Source organism: Mesoplodon bidens, assembly GCF_964165515.1.
Source record: "Mesoplodon bidens genome assembly, chromosome: 4".
Taxonomy (NCBI): domain Eukaryota; kingdom Metazoa; phylum Chordata; class Mammalia; order Artiodactyla; family Ziphiidae; genus Mesoplodon; species Mesoplodon bidens.
The window spans coordinates 53,331,593-53,348,339 of NC_138160.1; the positions used below are offsets into that span (position 1 = coordinate 53,331,593).

The 16,747-nt window shown below is 36.6% G+C and overlaps 1 protein-coding gene across 11 annotated transcripts in view; it reads right to left on the minus strand.

The window, feature by feature from the left end:
• Positions 1-16,747, minus strand: part of ADAMTS6 (ADAM metallopeptidase with thrombospondin type 1 motif 6) — a 270,592-nt gene that overhangs the window by 223,883 nt on the left and 29,962 nt on the right. For all 11 annotated transcript variants that reach the window (XR_014015831.1, XR_014015832.1, XM_081233911.1 and 8 more), the window contains 3 exons: positions 14,654-14,865; positions 14,128-14,211; positions 13,466-13,611 (listed from right to left, as the gene is read on the minus strand). Coding sequence is in view for 9 of the 11 variants with exons in the window: in XM_081233911.1 (XP_081090037.1) it covers positions 13,466-13,611; positions 14,128-14,211; positions 14,654-14,865 (442 nt within the window). In the remaining 2 variants the exon portion in view is untranslated. The remainder of the gene's footprint in view (positions 1-13,465; positions 13,612-14,127; positions 14,212-14,653; positions 14,866-16,747) is intronic.

Consider the following 16,747-nt stretch of genomic DNA (forward strand, 5'->3'; position numbering starts at 1 on the left):
GTTTTAGATTAATCTTATTCCTTCTCTAAACAATTATAATTTCCTTTTGCCTTCTCTATAGTCTGTTGTATAGTTCAATTAACAGATATATATTTATCAATACTAAATACTAAACTATGAAAAACAAATCAAACTATGAACTTGCCCTAAGGGAGGGAATGTTAATAGATTTTCATAAATAACTATAATATTAGATGCAGAGTGACAAAGATATTGTAAGAAGAACATAGATAAAGCCATATGGGAGACGTGATTATTTTTGGTTTCTTGGGGGGATAAAGGAAACAAATTTAAAAAGGATTTCTAAGCATTTGAACAAGCCATAAAGACACATAGAATTTGGAGATGATTCAGAAGGGGAGAAGACTAGCTCAAGTGCAGGAACACTTCCAAAAAAGGCAAAAATTATGAAAATGTGTTTTGTAGACATGAAGGATAAGAAGTGTACTCTGCCCTTACCTCTGATCATACAAAAATGAACTCAAAATGGATCAAAGATTTAAGTGTAAGAGCTAAAAAATTTTAGAAGAAAACTTTTAGAAATTTTAGAAGAAAACATAAGATTAAATCTCTGTGACCTTGTATTCAGCTTTGGTTTCTTAGATATGACACCAAAAGCACAAGAACCAAAGAAAAAATAATTCGGAGTTCATTAAAATTTCAAACTTTTTGGCTTCAAAAAACACTATGAAAAAAGTGAAAAGACAATCCAAAGAATGGGGAAAAAATATTGGTGGATCATATATTTGGTAAGAGTCTAATATATAGAACATATAAAAAACTATTATAAATCAACAATAAAAAATTTTACCACCTGACTCTAGTCTATCTTTCTAACTTTATCCCCCACTGTTTTTTTTTTTGTGTGTGTGGTACGTGGGCCTCTCACTGTTGTGGCCTCTCCACTGCGGAGCACAGGCTCCAGATGCGCAGGCTCAGCGGCCATGGCTCACGGGCCTAGCCACTCCACGGCATGTGGGATCTTCCCGGAACCGGGGCATGAACCCATGTCCCCTGCATCAGCAGGTGGACTCTCAACCACTGCGCCACCAGGGAAGCCCTATCCCCCATTTTTTTGTTTATTTTTTAAACTGAGATAGAATCAATATGCCATAAAATTCACCTTTTAAAAGTGTACAATTCTATTATTTTAGTATATTCACAAAGTGGTGCAACCACCACCGATATCTAATTCCAGAACATTTTTATCATCATAGCAAAAGAAATCCTGTACCCATTAGCAGTCACTCTCTATTTCTTCCCAGGCCTAAGCAACACCTAATCTATATTCTGTTTCTATATTTTTCTTATTCTGGACATTTCATATAAATGGAACCATATAATATAGATACAGCCTATTTGTTTCCTTTCACATAGTATGCTTTCAATGTTCATTGATACTGTAGCATGAATCATATCTTCATTCCTTTTTATGACTGAAGAGTATAACAATGAATGGATACAGTACATTTTAGTGCAATTTAGCCATTATCATTCCTAAAATATCATGACTTTATTATTAAGTGATAAGTAAACTTTAAAAAGGAAAGGCAAATTTACTAATGGTTTCAATTAGGTTCAAGATTAATCTATTTTCTATTTTACATAGGGAACTTGATATATGAAAAAAATGAAAGTGAATATAAAATGTTAAAAACAGAAAAATGAAATTAAGTATTTTAAAAGCCAGGAAAAAGAGTAGGCAGCTTAAGGAAAAAGAGAACTTCTAAAAAAAGGAAAAAAATGTATAATTTTAAACAAAAAATCTGGGACTTCCCTGGTTGTGCAGTGGTTAAGATCTGCCTGCCAATGCAGGGGACATGGGTTCGAACCCTGGTCCAGGAAGATCCCACATACCATGGAGCAACTAAGCCTGTGTACCACAACTACTGAGTCTAAGCTCTAGAGCCCGCTAGCCACAACTACTGAGCCCACATGTCACAACTACTGAGCCCACATGCCACAACTACTGAAGCCCACACACATAGAGCCTGTGCTCTGTAATAGGAGAAGCCACCACAATGAGAAGCCCATGTACCACAACGAAGAGTAGCCCCCGCTCTCTGCAACTACAGAAAGCTCGTGCAGAGCAATGAAGACCCAATGCAGCCAAAATTAAATAAATAATTTTATTTTAAAAAATAAAATAAAAAATCTGTGAATGAGTTAAACAGAAGATTAATCACAGCTGAAGTGAGAATCACGAACTTGTTGTTATGAAAAAATTACCCAGACTGTAGCACAAAGACACAAGTAGATGAAAATTACAGGGGAAAAAAAAGATTAAAAGAACAGAAGGTTAAATGATAAGGTTAAACATACATCTAAAGAGACCCAGGAGGAAATAAAGTAAAAAAAAACCTATATTTGCAAATCGAATACCTGATAAACTTCCAGCAGTGATGAAATATACAAATCCACAGATACAAAAGGTACATTCTATATTAACCAAGATAAATACCTAGAAATATATTCCTTAAGAGAAATTCAGAAGGGCAAAGATACAGAGAAGAGCCTGACAGTTAAAAAGATTGATCACACATGCAATGATAATCACACTAACCTCACACATCTTATCAGCAACAGTAGGAACCAAAAGAGAATAAAATATTATTTTCAAAATGCTGAGAGAAAGTAACTATCAACCTAACTATTGTGAACCCAGCAAAACTATCTTTCAAAATCTAGGGCAGGACTTCCGGGTAAGATGGCAGAAGAGTAAGACGCAGAGATCACCTTCCTCCCCACGGATACACCAGAAATACAGCTACACGTGGAACAACTCCTACAGAACACCTACTGAATGCTGGCAGAAGACCCCAGACCTCCCAAAAGGCAAGAAACTCCCCACATACCTGGGTAGGGCAAAGCGTAGAGATCCCCACACAGAGGATCGGTGCCGAGCGGCACTCACCAGCCCGAGAGGCTTGTCTGCTCGCCCGCCGGGGCGCGCAGCGCTGGAAGCTGAGGCTCGGGCTTCGGTCAGAGTGTAGGGAGAGGACTGGGGCTGGCGGCGAGAACCCAGCCTGAAGGGGGCTAATGTGCCACAGCTAGACGGGAGGGAGTCCGGGAAAACTCTGGAGCTGCCGAAGAGGCAAGAGACTTTTTCTTCCCTCTTGGTTTCCTGGTGCGCGAGGAGAGGGGATTAAGAGCGCTGCTTAAAGTAGCTCCACAGAAGGGCGCGAGTCGAGGCTGAAAGCGCGGAGCCCAGTGACGGGCGTGGGACGCTGGGGCTGCTGCTGCCGCCGCCAAGAAGCCTGTGTACGAGCGCAGGTCACTGCCCACACCGCCCTTCCGGGAGCCTGTGCAGCCCGCCACTGCCGGGGTCCCGGGATCCAGGGGCGGCTTCCCTGGGAGAACGCACGGCGCGCCTCGGGCTGGTGCAACGTCACGCCGACCTCTGCCGCTGCAGGCTCGCCCCGCACTCCGGGCCCCTCCCTCCCGCCCGGCCTGAGTGAGCCAGAGTCCCCGAAGAGGCTGCTCCTTTAACCCTGTCCTGTCTGAGGGAAGAACAGACGCCCTCCGGCGACCTACACGCAGAGGCGGGGCCAAATCCAAAGCTGAGACCCAGGAGCTGTGAGAACAAAGAAGAGAAAGGGAAACCTCTCCCAGCAGCCTCAGAAGCAGCGGATTGAAGCTCCACAATCAACTTGATGTACCCTGCATCTGTGGAATACGTGAATAGACAACACATCATCCCAAATTGAGGAGCCTGGAGTCAGTGCTGTGCCTCTGAGGTGGGAGAGCCAACTTCAGGACACTGGTCCACAAGAGACCTCCCAGCTCCACATAATATCCAACGGCGAAAATCTTCCAGAGATCTCCATCTCAACACCAGCACCCAGCTTCACTCAACGACCAGCAAGCTACAGTGCTGGACACCCTATGCCAAACAACTAGCAAGACAGGAACACAACGCCACCCATTAGCAGAAAGGTGGCCTAAAATCATAAAAAGTCCGCAGACACCTCAAAACACACCACCAGACGTGGACCTGTCCACCAGAAAGACAAGATCCAGCCTCATCCACCAGAACACAGGCACTAGTCCCCTCCACCAGGAAGCCTACACAACCCACTAAACCAACCTTAGCCACTGGGGACAGACACCAAAAACAACGGGAACTACGAACCTGCAGCCTGCAAAAAGGAGACCCCAAACACAGTAAGATAAGCAAAATGAGAAGACAGAAAAACACACAGCACGAGAAGGAGCAAGATAAAACCCCACCTGACCTAACAAATGAAGAGGAAATAGGCAGTCTACCTGAAAAAGAATTCAGAATAATGATGGTAAAGATGATCCAAGATTCTATTTCCAAGATCCAAAATCTTAGAAATAGAATAGACAAAATGCAAGAAACAGTTAACAAGGACCTAGAAGAACTAAAGATGAATCAAGCATCGATTAAAAACACAATACATGAAATAAAAAATACTCTAGATGGGATCAATAGCAGAATAACTGAGGCAGAAGAACGGATAAGTGAGGTGGAAGATAAAATAGTGGAAATAACTGCTGCAGAGCAAAATAAAGAAAAAAGAATGAAAAGAACAGAGGACAGTCTCAGAGACCTCTGGGGCAACATTAAACCCACCAACATTCGAATTATAGGGGTTCCAGAAGAAGAAGAGAAAAAGAAAGGGACTGAGAAAATAGTTGAAGAGAGTATAGTTGAAAACTTCCCTAATATGGGAAAGGAAATAGTTAATCAAGTCCAGGAGGCACAGAGAGTCCCATACAGAATAAATCCAAGGAGAAATATGCCAAGACACATATTAATCAAACTGTCAAAAATTAAACACAAAGAAATCATATTAAAAGCAGCAAGGCAAAAACAACAAATAACACACAAGGGAATCCCCATCAGGATAACAGCTGATCTCTCAGCAGAAACTCTACAAGCAAGAAGGGACTGGCAGGACATAATTGAAGTGATGAAGGAAAAAAACGTGCAACCAAGATTACTCTACCCAGCAAGGATCTCATTCAGATTTGATGGAGAAATTAAAACGTTTACAGACAAGCAAAAGCTGATAGAGTTCAGCACCACCAAACCAGCTTTACAACAAATGCTAAAGGAACTTCTCTAGGCAAGAAACACAACAGAAGTAAAAGACCTACAATAACGAACCCAAAACAATTAAGAAAATGGGAATAGGAACATACATATCGATAATTACCTTAAATGTAAATGGACTAAATGCTCCCACCAAAAGACACAGATTGGCTGAATGGATACAAAAACAAGACCCATATATATGCTGTCTATAAGAGACCCACTTCAGACCTAGAGACACATACAGACTGAAAGTAAGGGGATGGAAAAAGATATTCCATGCAAATGGAAACCAAAAGAAAGCTGGAGTAGCAATTCTCATATCAGACAAAATAGACTTTAAAATAAAGACTACTAGAAGAGACAAAGAAGGACACTACATAATGATCAAGGGATCAATCCAAGAAGAAGATATAAGAATTGTAAATATTTATGCACCAAACATAGGAGCACCTCAATACATAAGGCAAATACTAACAGCCATAAAAGGAGAAATCGACAGTAACACAATCATAGTAGGGGACTTTAACACCCCACTTTCATCAATGGACAGATCATCCAAAATGAAAGTAAATAAGGAAACAGAAGCTTTAAATGATACATTAAACAAGATGGACTTAATTGATATTTATAGGACATTCCATCCAAAAACAACAGAATACACATTTTTCTCAAGTGCTCATGGAACATTCTCCAGGATAGATCATATCTTGGGTCACAAATCAAGCCTTGGTAAATTTAAGAAAATTGAAATTGTATCAAGTATCTTTTCCGACCACAATGCTATGAGACTAGATATCAATTACAGGAAAAGAGCTGTAAAAAATACAAACACATGGAGGCTAAACAATACACTACTTAATAACGAAGTGATCACTGAAGAAATCAAAGAGGAAATTAAAAAATACCTAGAAACAAATGACAATGGAGACACGACGACCCAAAACCTATGGGATGCAGCAAAAGCAGTTCTAAGAGGGAAGTTTATAGCAATACAATCCCACCTTAAGAAACAGGAAACATCTCGAATAAACAACCTAACCTTGCACCTAAAGCAATTAGAGAAAGAAGAACAAAAACATCCCAAAGTTAGCAGAAGGAAAGAAATCATAAAAATCAGATCAGAAATATATGAAAAAGAAATGAAGGAAATGATAGGAAAGATCAATAAAACTAAAAGCTGGTTCTTTGAGAAGATAAACAAAATTGATAAACCATTAGCCAGACTCATCAAGAAAAAAAGGGAGAAGACTCAAATCAATAGAATTAGAAATGAAAAAGGAGAAGTAACAACTGACACTGCAGAAATACAAAAGATCATGAGAGATTACTACAAGCAACTCTATGCCAATAAAATGGACAACCTGGAAGAAATGGACAAATTCTTTGAAATGCACAACCTGCCAAGACTGAATCAGGAAGAAATAGAAAATATGAACAGACCAATCACAAGCACTGAAATTGAAACTGTGATAAAAAATCTTCCAACAAACAAAAGCCCAGGACCAGATGGCTTCACAGGCGAATTCTATCAAGCATTTAGAGAAGAGCTAACACCTATCCTTCTCAAACTCTTCCAAAATATAGCAGAGGGAGGAACACTCCCAAACTCATTCTACGAGGCCACCATCACCTTGATACCAAAACCAGACAAGGATGTCACAAAGAAAGAAAACTACAGGCCAATATCACTGATGAACATAGATGCAAAAATCCTCAACAAAATACTAGCAAACAGAATCCAACAGCACATTAAAAGGATCATACACCATGATCAAGTGGGGTTTATTCCAGGAATGCAAGGATTCTTTAATATACGCAAATCAATCAATGTGATACACCATATTAACAAGTTGAAGGAGAAAAACCATATGATCATCTCAATAGATGCAGAGAAAGCTTTCGACAAAATTCAACACCCATTTATGATAAAAACCCTGCAGAAAGTAGGCATAGAGGGAACTTTCCTCAACATAATAAAGGCCATATATGACAAACCCACAGCCAGCATCGTCCTCAATGGTGAAAAACTGAAACCATTTCCACTAAGATCAGGAACAAGACAAGGTTGCCCACTCTCACCACTCTTATTCAACAGAGTTTTGGAAGTTTTAGCCACAGCAATCAGAGAAGAAAAGGAAATAAAAGGAATCCAAATCGGAAAAGAAGAAGTAAAGCTGTCACTGTTTGCAGATGACATGATACTATACATAGAGAATCCCAAAGATGCTACCAGAAAACTACTAGAGCTAATCAATGAATTTGGTAAAGTTGCAGGATACAAAATTAATGCACAGAAATCTCTGGTATTCCTATATACTAATGATGAAAAATCTGAAAGTGAAATCAAGGAAACACTCCCATTTACCATTGCAACAAAAAGAATAAAATATCTAGGAATAAACCTACCTAAGGAGACAAAAGACCTGTATGCAGAAAATTATAAGACACTGATGAAAGAAATTAAAGATGATACAAATAGATGGAGAGATGTACCATGTTCTTGGATTGGAAGAATCAACATTGTGAAAATGACTCTACTACCCAAAGCAATCTACAGATTCAATGCAATCCCTACCAAACTACCACTGGCATTTTTCACAGAACTAGAACAAAAAATTTCACAATTTGTATGGAAACACAAAAGACCCCGAATAGGCAAAGCAATCTTGAGAACGAAAAATGGAGCTGGAGGAATCAGGCTCCCTGACTTCAGACTATACTACAAAGCTACAGTAATCAAGACAGTATGGTCCTGGCACAAAAACAGAAAGATAGATCAATGGAACAGGATAGAAAGCCCAGAGATAAACCCACAGACATATGGTCAACTTATCTTTGATAAAGGAGGCAGGAATGTACAGTGGAGAAAGGACAGTCTCTTCAATAAGTGGTGCTGGGAAAACTGGACAGGGACATGTAAAAGTATGAGATTAGATCACTCCCTAACACCATACACAAAAATAAGCTCAAAATGGATTAAAGACCTAAATGTAAGGCCAGACACTATCAAACTCTTAGAGGAAAACATAGGCAGAACACTCTATGACATAAATCACAGCAAGATCCTTTTGGACCCACCTCCTAGAGAAATGGAAATAAAGACAAAAATAAACACATGGGACCTAATGAAACTGAAAAGCTTTTGCACAGCAAAGGAAACCATAAACAAGACCAAAAGACAACCCTCAGAATGGGAGAAAATATTTGCAAATGAAGCAACTGACAAAGGATTAATTTCCAAAATTTATAAGCAGCTCATGCAGCTCAATAACAAAAAAACAAACAACCCAATCCAAAAATGGGCAGAAGACCTAAATAGACATTTCTCCACAGAAGATATACAGACTGCCAACAAACACATGAAAGGATGCTCCACATCTTTACTCATTAGAGAAATGCAAATCAAAACTACAATGAGATATCATCTCACACCAGTCAGAATGGCCATCATCAAAAAATCTAGAAACAATAAATGCTGGAGAGGGTGTGGAGAAAAGGGAACACTCTTGCACTGCTGGTGGGAATGTGAATTGGTACAGCCACTATGGAGAACAGTATGGAGGTTCCTTAAAAAACTACAAATAGAACTACCATATGACCCAGCAATCCCACTACTGGGCATATACCCTGAGAAAACCATAATTCAAAAAGAGTCATGTACCAAAATGTTCATAGCAGCCCTATTTACAATAGCCCTGAGATGGAAACAACCTAAGTGCCCATCATCGGATGAATGGGTAAAGAAGATGTGGCACATATATACAATGGAATATTACTCAGCCATAAAAAGAAATGAAATTGAGCTATTTGTAATGAGGTGGATGGAACTAGAGCCTGTCATACAGATTGAAGTAAGTCAGAAAGAGAAAGACAAATACTGTATGCTGACACATATATATGGAATTTAAGAAAAAAAATGTCATGAAGAACATAGGGGTAAGACAGGAATAAAGACACAGACCTACTAGAGAATGGACTTGAGGATATGGGGAGGGGGAAGGGTAAGCTGTGACAAAGTGAAAGAGTGGCATGGACATATATACACTACCAAACGTAAGGTAGATAGCTAGTGGGAAGCAGCCGCATAGCACAGGGAGATCAGCTCGGTGCTTTGTGACCGCCTGGAGGGGTGGGATAGGGAGGGTGGGAGGGAGACGCAAAAGGGAGGGGATATGGGAACATATGTATATGTATAACTGATTAAATTTGTTATAAAGCAAAAAAAAACAATGGGCAAAGGATTTAAACAGACATTTTTCCAGAGGTAACAAAAATGGCCAACAGGCACATGAAAAGGTGCTCAACGTCACCAATCATCAGGGAAATGCAAATCAAAACCACAATGAGATATCACTTCAAACCTATTAGGATGTCTATTATCAAAAAGATAAGAGATGACAAATGTATTGAGGATATGAAGAAAAGGGAACGCTTGTACACTGTTGGTGGGAATGTAAATTGGTACAGCCATTATGGAAGACAGTATAGAGGTTCCCTAAAAATTTTAAATAGAACTACTATATGACCCAGCCCACTTCTGGGAATATACCCAAAGGAAGTGAAATTAGTAAATTAGTATCTTGAAGAGGTATCTGTACTCCATATTCACTGGGGCATTATTCACAATAGTCAAGATATGGAGACAACCTAAGTGACCATTAACAGATGAACAGATAAAGAAAAGGTGAAATACACACACACACACACACACACACACACACACACACACACACACTGGAATATTAGTCAGTCATAAAAAAGAAAGAAATCTTGTCATCTGTGACAATGTGGATAAACCTGTAGGGCATTTTGCTATGTGAAACAAGCCAGGTAGAGAAAAATAAATACTGTTTGATCTCAGTTACATGTGGACTCTTTAAAAAAAAAAAAAAGTTGAACTCATAGAAACCAAGGATAGAATGGGAGTTGCCCAGAGTTGGGGGTGGGGGGGGGTAGAGTAAATGGGGAGACATTAGTCAAAGGGCACAAACTTTTAGCTATAAAATGAATAAATTCTGAGGATCTAAGGTACAGCATGGTGACTACACATAATGCTATATGTATACTTGAAATTTGTTGAGAGTAGATCTTAAGCATTCTCATCCAAAAAAAGAAAAAAAAAAGATAACTATGAGATGCATATGTTAATTAACTTGATTACAGCAATCAGCTCACAATGTATATGTACACCAAATCATCACACTGTACATTTTAAATATACACAATTTTGTTTGTCAATTATACCTCAGGGTCTTTTTTGGTTTTAATTTTAATTTTTTTTGTCGGCACCTCACAGCTTGTGGGATCTTAGTTCCCTGACCAAGGACTGAACCCAGGCCCTCATAGTGAAAGCACAGAATCCTAAACACTGGACCACCAGGGAATTCCCAGCCTCAGTTTTTTAAAAAAAGGTTAGACAAAGCTAGCTGATATATAACAGATTTCACTATATATTATATATACATATATACTTACACATAAAAATAAACATAAATGTATATAAAAAATTTTAAATATATGTATATATTAATCATTTTTAATATGCTCTTTTGTGTTAATTCAATACTTTTGATACAAGATAAAACAACAAAATTTTATTTTTAAATCTTCTTTATTTTCTTTCTGTCTAGTTATGGTGATCTGATATCTTTGTACAGCAGTTTGTTTTAAAATTATATCAATAAAATAAAACAATAAAATATCATTTGCTAAGAGGAGATAACATTTTGAGCTTTTATACTTTTTTTCAAAAGTAACTATGATTACCTAAGTAACTAGGTTCCAAATGGTTTTCTGCTTAAAACATTTAAATCCCTAGGACAAAATTTGGCCTAGTATAGATAAACATATCCATCAATTTTTCTCTGGAATTCTTGATAAACACATTATATATTCTCCCTAGTGAGCTGACATTTCGAGCAAACATAAATCATGATCTTACCTCTAAATTGTGGAGTCACAACCCTGAACATGTTAATAAGTGGGTTACATGAAGCAATTTTCAAAGTTAATATAGAATTATCTATGGAATGCTCATAATTATTTTTACTAAAAGTTGCACTGTGATTTAAACATATGTTCAATTTCACAAATCCAAAATATATAAGGGAGAGTCAAGAACTGGTAAAACCCCCAACCAATAAAAACTTAAATATTAGAGATAATACTCAGATAGTCATCTCATTTAGGTAAGTCACTCTGTGGCCCTAATAATTCAAAGATAATTGTAGACTTTTAAGTAAGCTAAAAGTTAATTTGAGACTTCAATAACAATTCAAAAAGGCATTCTATACTGTCCCAAAGGGCATTTTTTCTAACCTCCATTACATAACTGATCTAAAATGATATGAGGTATGAAGTTTTTGTAGTATTGTTCTTTAAATCCTGAGATAATTTCTAGTGCTATCTGAACATCAGGAGAAAAGTTTCAAAAGAAAATTTTGTGTTCAAATCTCAGACATCAAACAGGCAATCAAAGTAGCTTACAGAAGCAAAGAAGAGCTCTGCAGAGGATCAGAAAAATATCTGGGCCAATTCAGATTAACAAGTCAGACAGTTGAATGCTGTAGCCAGTACAAAGAAAGGGTGGCTAACTGCCCAGATGTATTTCCCTACTCAAATACTGATAAATGTGCACTCTTAGTATAACTCCTGTCATTTGATGCAAAAGTTAAAAATCCGGGAATTCCCTAGTAGTCCAGTGGTTAGGACTTGGCACTTTCACTGCAGGCGGGCCTGGGTTCAACCCCTGGTCAGGGAACTAAGATCCCGCAAACTGCGCAGCATGGTGCAGGGCAGCCAAATAAATAAATAAATTGGTTTAAAAAAAAAAAAGTTAAAAATCCAATGCAGATACAATAATACAAATGTGAAGTATCAAGAGCCCACTGGGCATTGCCTTTTTTGCAGAGAGGTAGAGTTTTATAAATATAAGTACAGATGCCAATGCAAATATCTGTGATCATTCTGTTAAACATATATAACAGATATTTTCCTCTAGTAATTTCATTGAAACTAATCATATCATATATATTTTTACACAAAAGTTTCTATATTTGCACAATTCCTAGTATATTTTTAACTCCTCAAATATATTTGGAAACCATTCCAGACCACAAGACCTGAGGAATTGCAGAACTTATCAGACTGACGTGTCAACACATATGAATATAGAACCTTAAAATGTTGGTTTTATTCAGCAAGCATATCATAATCAAAGTTTTTTGGTTTACAATGTGAGGTAGATGAAGTCAATTAAAATAGGTGTAACTGTAAAAAAATAAATGAACTCAGAAACTTTAACTCTACAACTTAGTTAACAGGAACATTTTTTAAAAAGCTAAATTCACACTATCTTACTGGGTCTCAAGATTCTGATCCTGTATAGTTTATACTCCCCCTCCACAGAGTCTAATGTGGAGTCAATGGGCACACCACAGATGACGCATATGTTAAATACTGCCTTGCAAATTAAAAGAAATAATCCACTTAGCCAAGATAGAATAATACTTCCATTTTGCTTGTTTATTTGTTATTACTTGTTTTCATTTTTAAATACTAATAAGAGATCTAAAGACAATAATCTTGAAATGATTTAAGCATGGTTCTAACCAACCATGATTAGAGTATTAAAAAATTAAGACAGACAGCAAAGTATAATCAAAGAAGACAGGATCACCAGGGCTTGAGCCCTGCTCTTTCACTTAAATATATCGAACTGGTCTCCTCATTTCTTACATGGGAAAAATAATAAGAGTATCTACTTCACAGAATTTTTGTTGGAGAGTAAGGAGAAAACGGATCTGAATACAGTTTTATAAAACAGGAAAGAAATATATGAATTCACTGGGTTATCATCAAGTAATAATTTTGCCTGAGAGAAAAGCTATTCAACATATAGTATAGTAAATATGCTTCTTTATATCTCTTAAAATATTTTAAATTAAATAAACATTCATCTAAGTAAACTGAGTAACCACTGATGTCCTCCTCCATTTTAACAATTTGGAGGTAAGACTAATTAATATATTTTATAACCAAGAGTGATGACCCATTTTTATGTTTAAAACAGATTTTTCTCATACTTTTCAATCTTGCTTTTAGCATGTTATTTTGTTCAATTAATAAAACATATATGTGCTTCCAGTTAAAATTTATGAATAGACCTTAGGAGAAGAAAAGATATATATTAAATTTCTAAGTCAACTCTAAATCTTTTCTCTTATTTGGTTCATTTAATGCAAACACAACAATACTGCAGTATATTTTTTCTCAGTGGTGAATAATAAATTACCATTTTGCTTTCTCTATACTCATAACCTGAATGAGGCTTTAGATAGAACCAAATATAGTTACAATATCAAACATAATAATCAAAGGTAAAATACTTGCAACAAACCATACCTAGTAATAAGAACTGCATTATCGTGGTGGGCAATCCCATTTTCTGGAATGGTGTTTCCATCACTTTGGTGGGAGAGAATGGATTTCTGCCATTTACAGAAGCTATCGAGGGACTTGTCTGCATGGTGGTTTATCTCCAAGTTTGGCTGCAATACAACATGCATACCAGAAATGTTCCAAACAAATTACTAAGGTCAGTTGTTAAAACTTTTGAAGGCTAAAGTGGGACTATAATTAGAAGTAGTGGTTTCTAGGAATAACCTCTTGCCAATTTTTATCTCTGTAATATTTGACCTAGAATTAATTTAGTGTATTATTGAACAGACATTCTTTCCAGTTCCAGCTTTAATGATAATGTGAATATATGTGATTATCAGCCTACAAAACCAACCAAAACGACTGTTAAAAGTTCTGCCATGCAAATGCTCATCTTTATACTGAAACATATAGCTAACACACATACATATAGCTTTAACATGACATAAGAGGTATATTCTTGTAAACTCTTTCAAATTTGCTTCAAATATTAAATGCTTAGAGCTGAAAGTCATAGTCAACTAAACTTTCTAAGAGGAACAATAATAAAATATATTATTCTTTAATACATAATTCTACAGTCTGTCTGTTAAGAGCTTTAGATTTATAAACTAACTCATTCTTACCTGATCTTCTGTGAGAACAATTAAACGGGCCACTATAATATTCACAACGTTTCCTAGGCTGGAATCACGGTAAAGTTTGGCAACCTGACCTCCAGAAAATAAGAAAAGACACAAAGTCAGACAAAAATCATAAGGTGATTGTTTGATTTTATTTTTAAAGTGGTAAAACAATTTTTCATCCATTTAACCACTGCTTATATAAAAAGATTCTTTTATCCCATATCACTTAGAACTCTACCCTCAAGATGCCTTGGTAAAAGATTTGTTATACAAGTCTACTTCAAGAAAAATTGTCTCCTAAAGGTGAATTACAACATAGTAATTAATTAAGAGGGTGAGCTGATCTAAATGAACAATAAGGTCACCTTTAAATTTATTTTCCATGGAACTGAAAAAGTAATAGATCGATTCTTTCTTTCGATGAGTTAATTCTCAAAATCATTATTTCACAATAAAAATCCATGACCTTAGTCAAAAACCACAACAAACTATTAAGTTAAAAATTATATAGAGGGATCAAACTTACAATATTCATCACACTCAAAATGTAATGTTCAATGTCTTTGCGGCCATGGTAGCCCACCATCATTTTGTCTGCCACTACTAATGTCTCCACAAACCGCTCAATGCTTACTGATCTCTTCTGTCTCTGGTGGATATGTATGCCATTAATTGGTAGTGAAGAAGGAAAAGCAGATGTGTCATTCAACCACCAAGGTTTGCCACTTCTTAGGAGGTCTACAATAAAAACAATTATCTAGTTCACATAGGTTCACTAATTAAACGTATTTATTCATGGAGTTTTCATGTAGACATACTTCTCATAAATTCTCTAACAAACTAAGATTTTTCAAAGTGAGGGAAGGGGATGAGGAAATGCAGTAGTGAAAAAATTAAACTTCAAATTTTTCAAAATAAACATATTACCTGAAAAAATTAATAACATTTAACTGCTCATGAAAACAAAACAAAATAAATCTAATAGTTTACTTTAAAAAGGAATCTTCAAATAATCATTTCCTATTTTTCCAGTGAGTGATTATGTCATAATACTTTTAAATTTAGAATATGTACTTTAAAAAATCATTTAAAGTTGTTTAAAAAGCAACTAAAGCATTGACTTTCTAAACAGCCTAAGACAGTTCTGATGAAGAATATTAATGTTGCAAAAATCTATTCCTAAAATGCTTTTTGAGCATTTATTTTAAAGTAAGATGCTTTTATTAAACTATCTTAATAGAGCAATTCTATACTGCTCTAGAAATCTCAAATCTAAAAGGCTGTGAATTATCTTTTTCATTTAATTTTGTATTCTACAACTATTTATCCTGACAAAGTACCCAAAGTATTCCTTTTCCAAAACCTAGAGGTCAATGGCATTAGACTGAGAGTTGAAAGACAATGATTCCGACATGACTCACTTTAAACCACATTTCAATGTGGATTGCAGCTTTATCCTTTGATTTCTAGATATTTGGTCCTTCAGCACAGAGGAAACCTTTTAGTACTATGGCATTTGTAAACACTTGCCTCATTTATATTCATCTTCACTTAATAAACTTGAGCAACTACAGGTCCTCTGTATACCTCACTTTCATATCCTTATATTGAACAGGAGATCTTTCTAACCGTCACTTACTGAAAAATTTAGTTAAGAAAAGTTAGAGTAATCTGTATAATCTACTTGACAGAAAGTGGCACTATACTGTTTTTCTTCAGCCTTTCCCTTTTAAAAATTACTTTGAGAGAAGTTATAAATTTTAAGAAATAAGAGATGGAAATGACCACGAGAAGCATCAGTCAAATATTTTTGAAACTCATATAAATTAAATGAGTGTCTTTATTCCTAAAGGTCAAGAGAGGAAGAAATATACTACTTCTTAATTCAATAGCATATCCCCAAGACAGCCAGTGAGTATTCCCCTATGACCACTGTGGCAGACAGACTCTTCAGGTGGCTCCCATAACCTCCTGTGTCCTTATCTCCTCCCTTGAGTATGAGCCGGACCTGTGACTTGCTTCCAACCAACAGAAGACAGGAAAGATGATGGGATGTATATGATTACATGTATATGACTACATACCTATGTTACATAATATTGTAGCATCTTATTAAAGTCATTTCCTTGCTGACTTAGAGGAAGGAAACAACCAAGTTGGTGAATTGTACATTATACATTCCAGAGGTGGCCTCTGGCAAACAACCAGCCAGAAACTAAAGTTTTCAGTCCTATGACAGCAAGGAACTGAATGCTGCCAACAACCATGGGTGTGAGGAAGTGAATTCTTCCCCAGTAAAGACTCTGGATAAGAACCCAGCCCTGGCTGAGGTTAAATAAATAACCTATACATACACAGATTCCTGGTCCACAGAAAATGTGAGATAATAAAAGTGTATTGCTTAAGCCATTGGGTTTGTGGTAATATCGTTATGAGACAGCCAAATCTTTTCTGCATTAACATTACTCCAATTACTCTTGCTCAGTTTTCTGTGATCGTGAAACCACTCACGTATTCAAATCATGCCTAGTCTTCTCCTTCCTCTGGCTGGACAGCTTAAATGTCTAAATACAGGATCGAATTTACATTATTTTGATAATTTTCACTCTCATTCAATTTC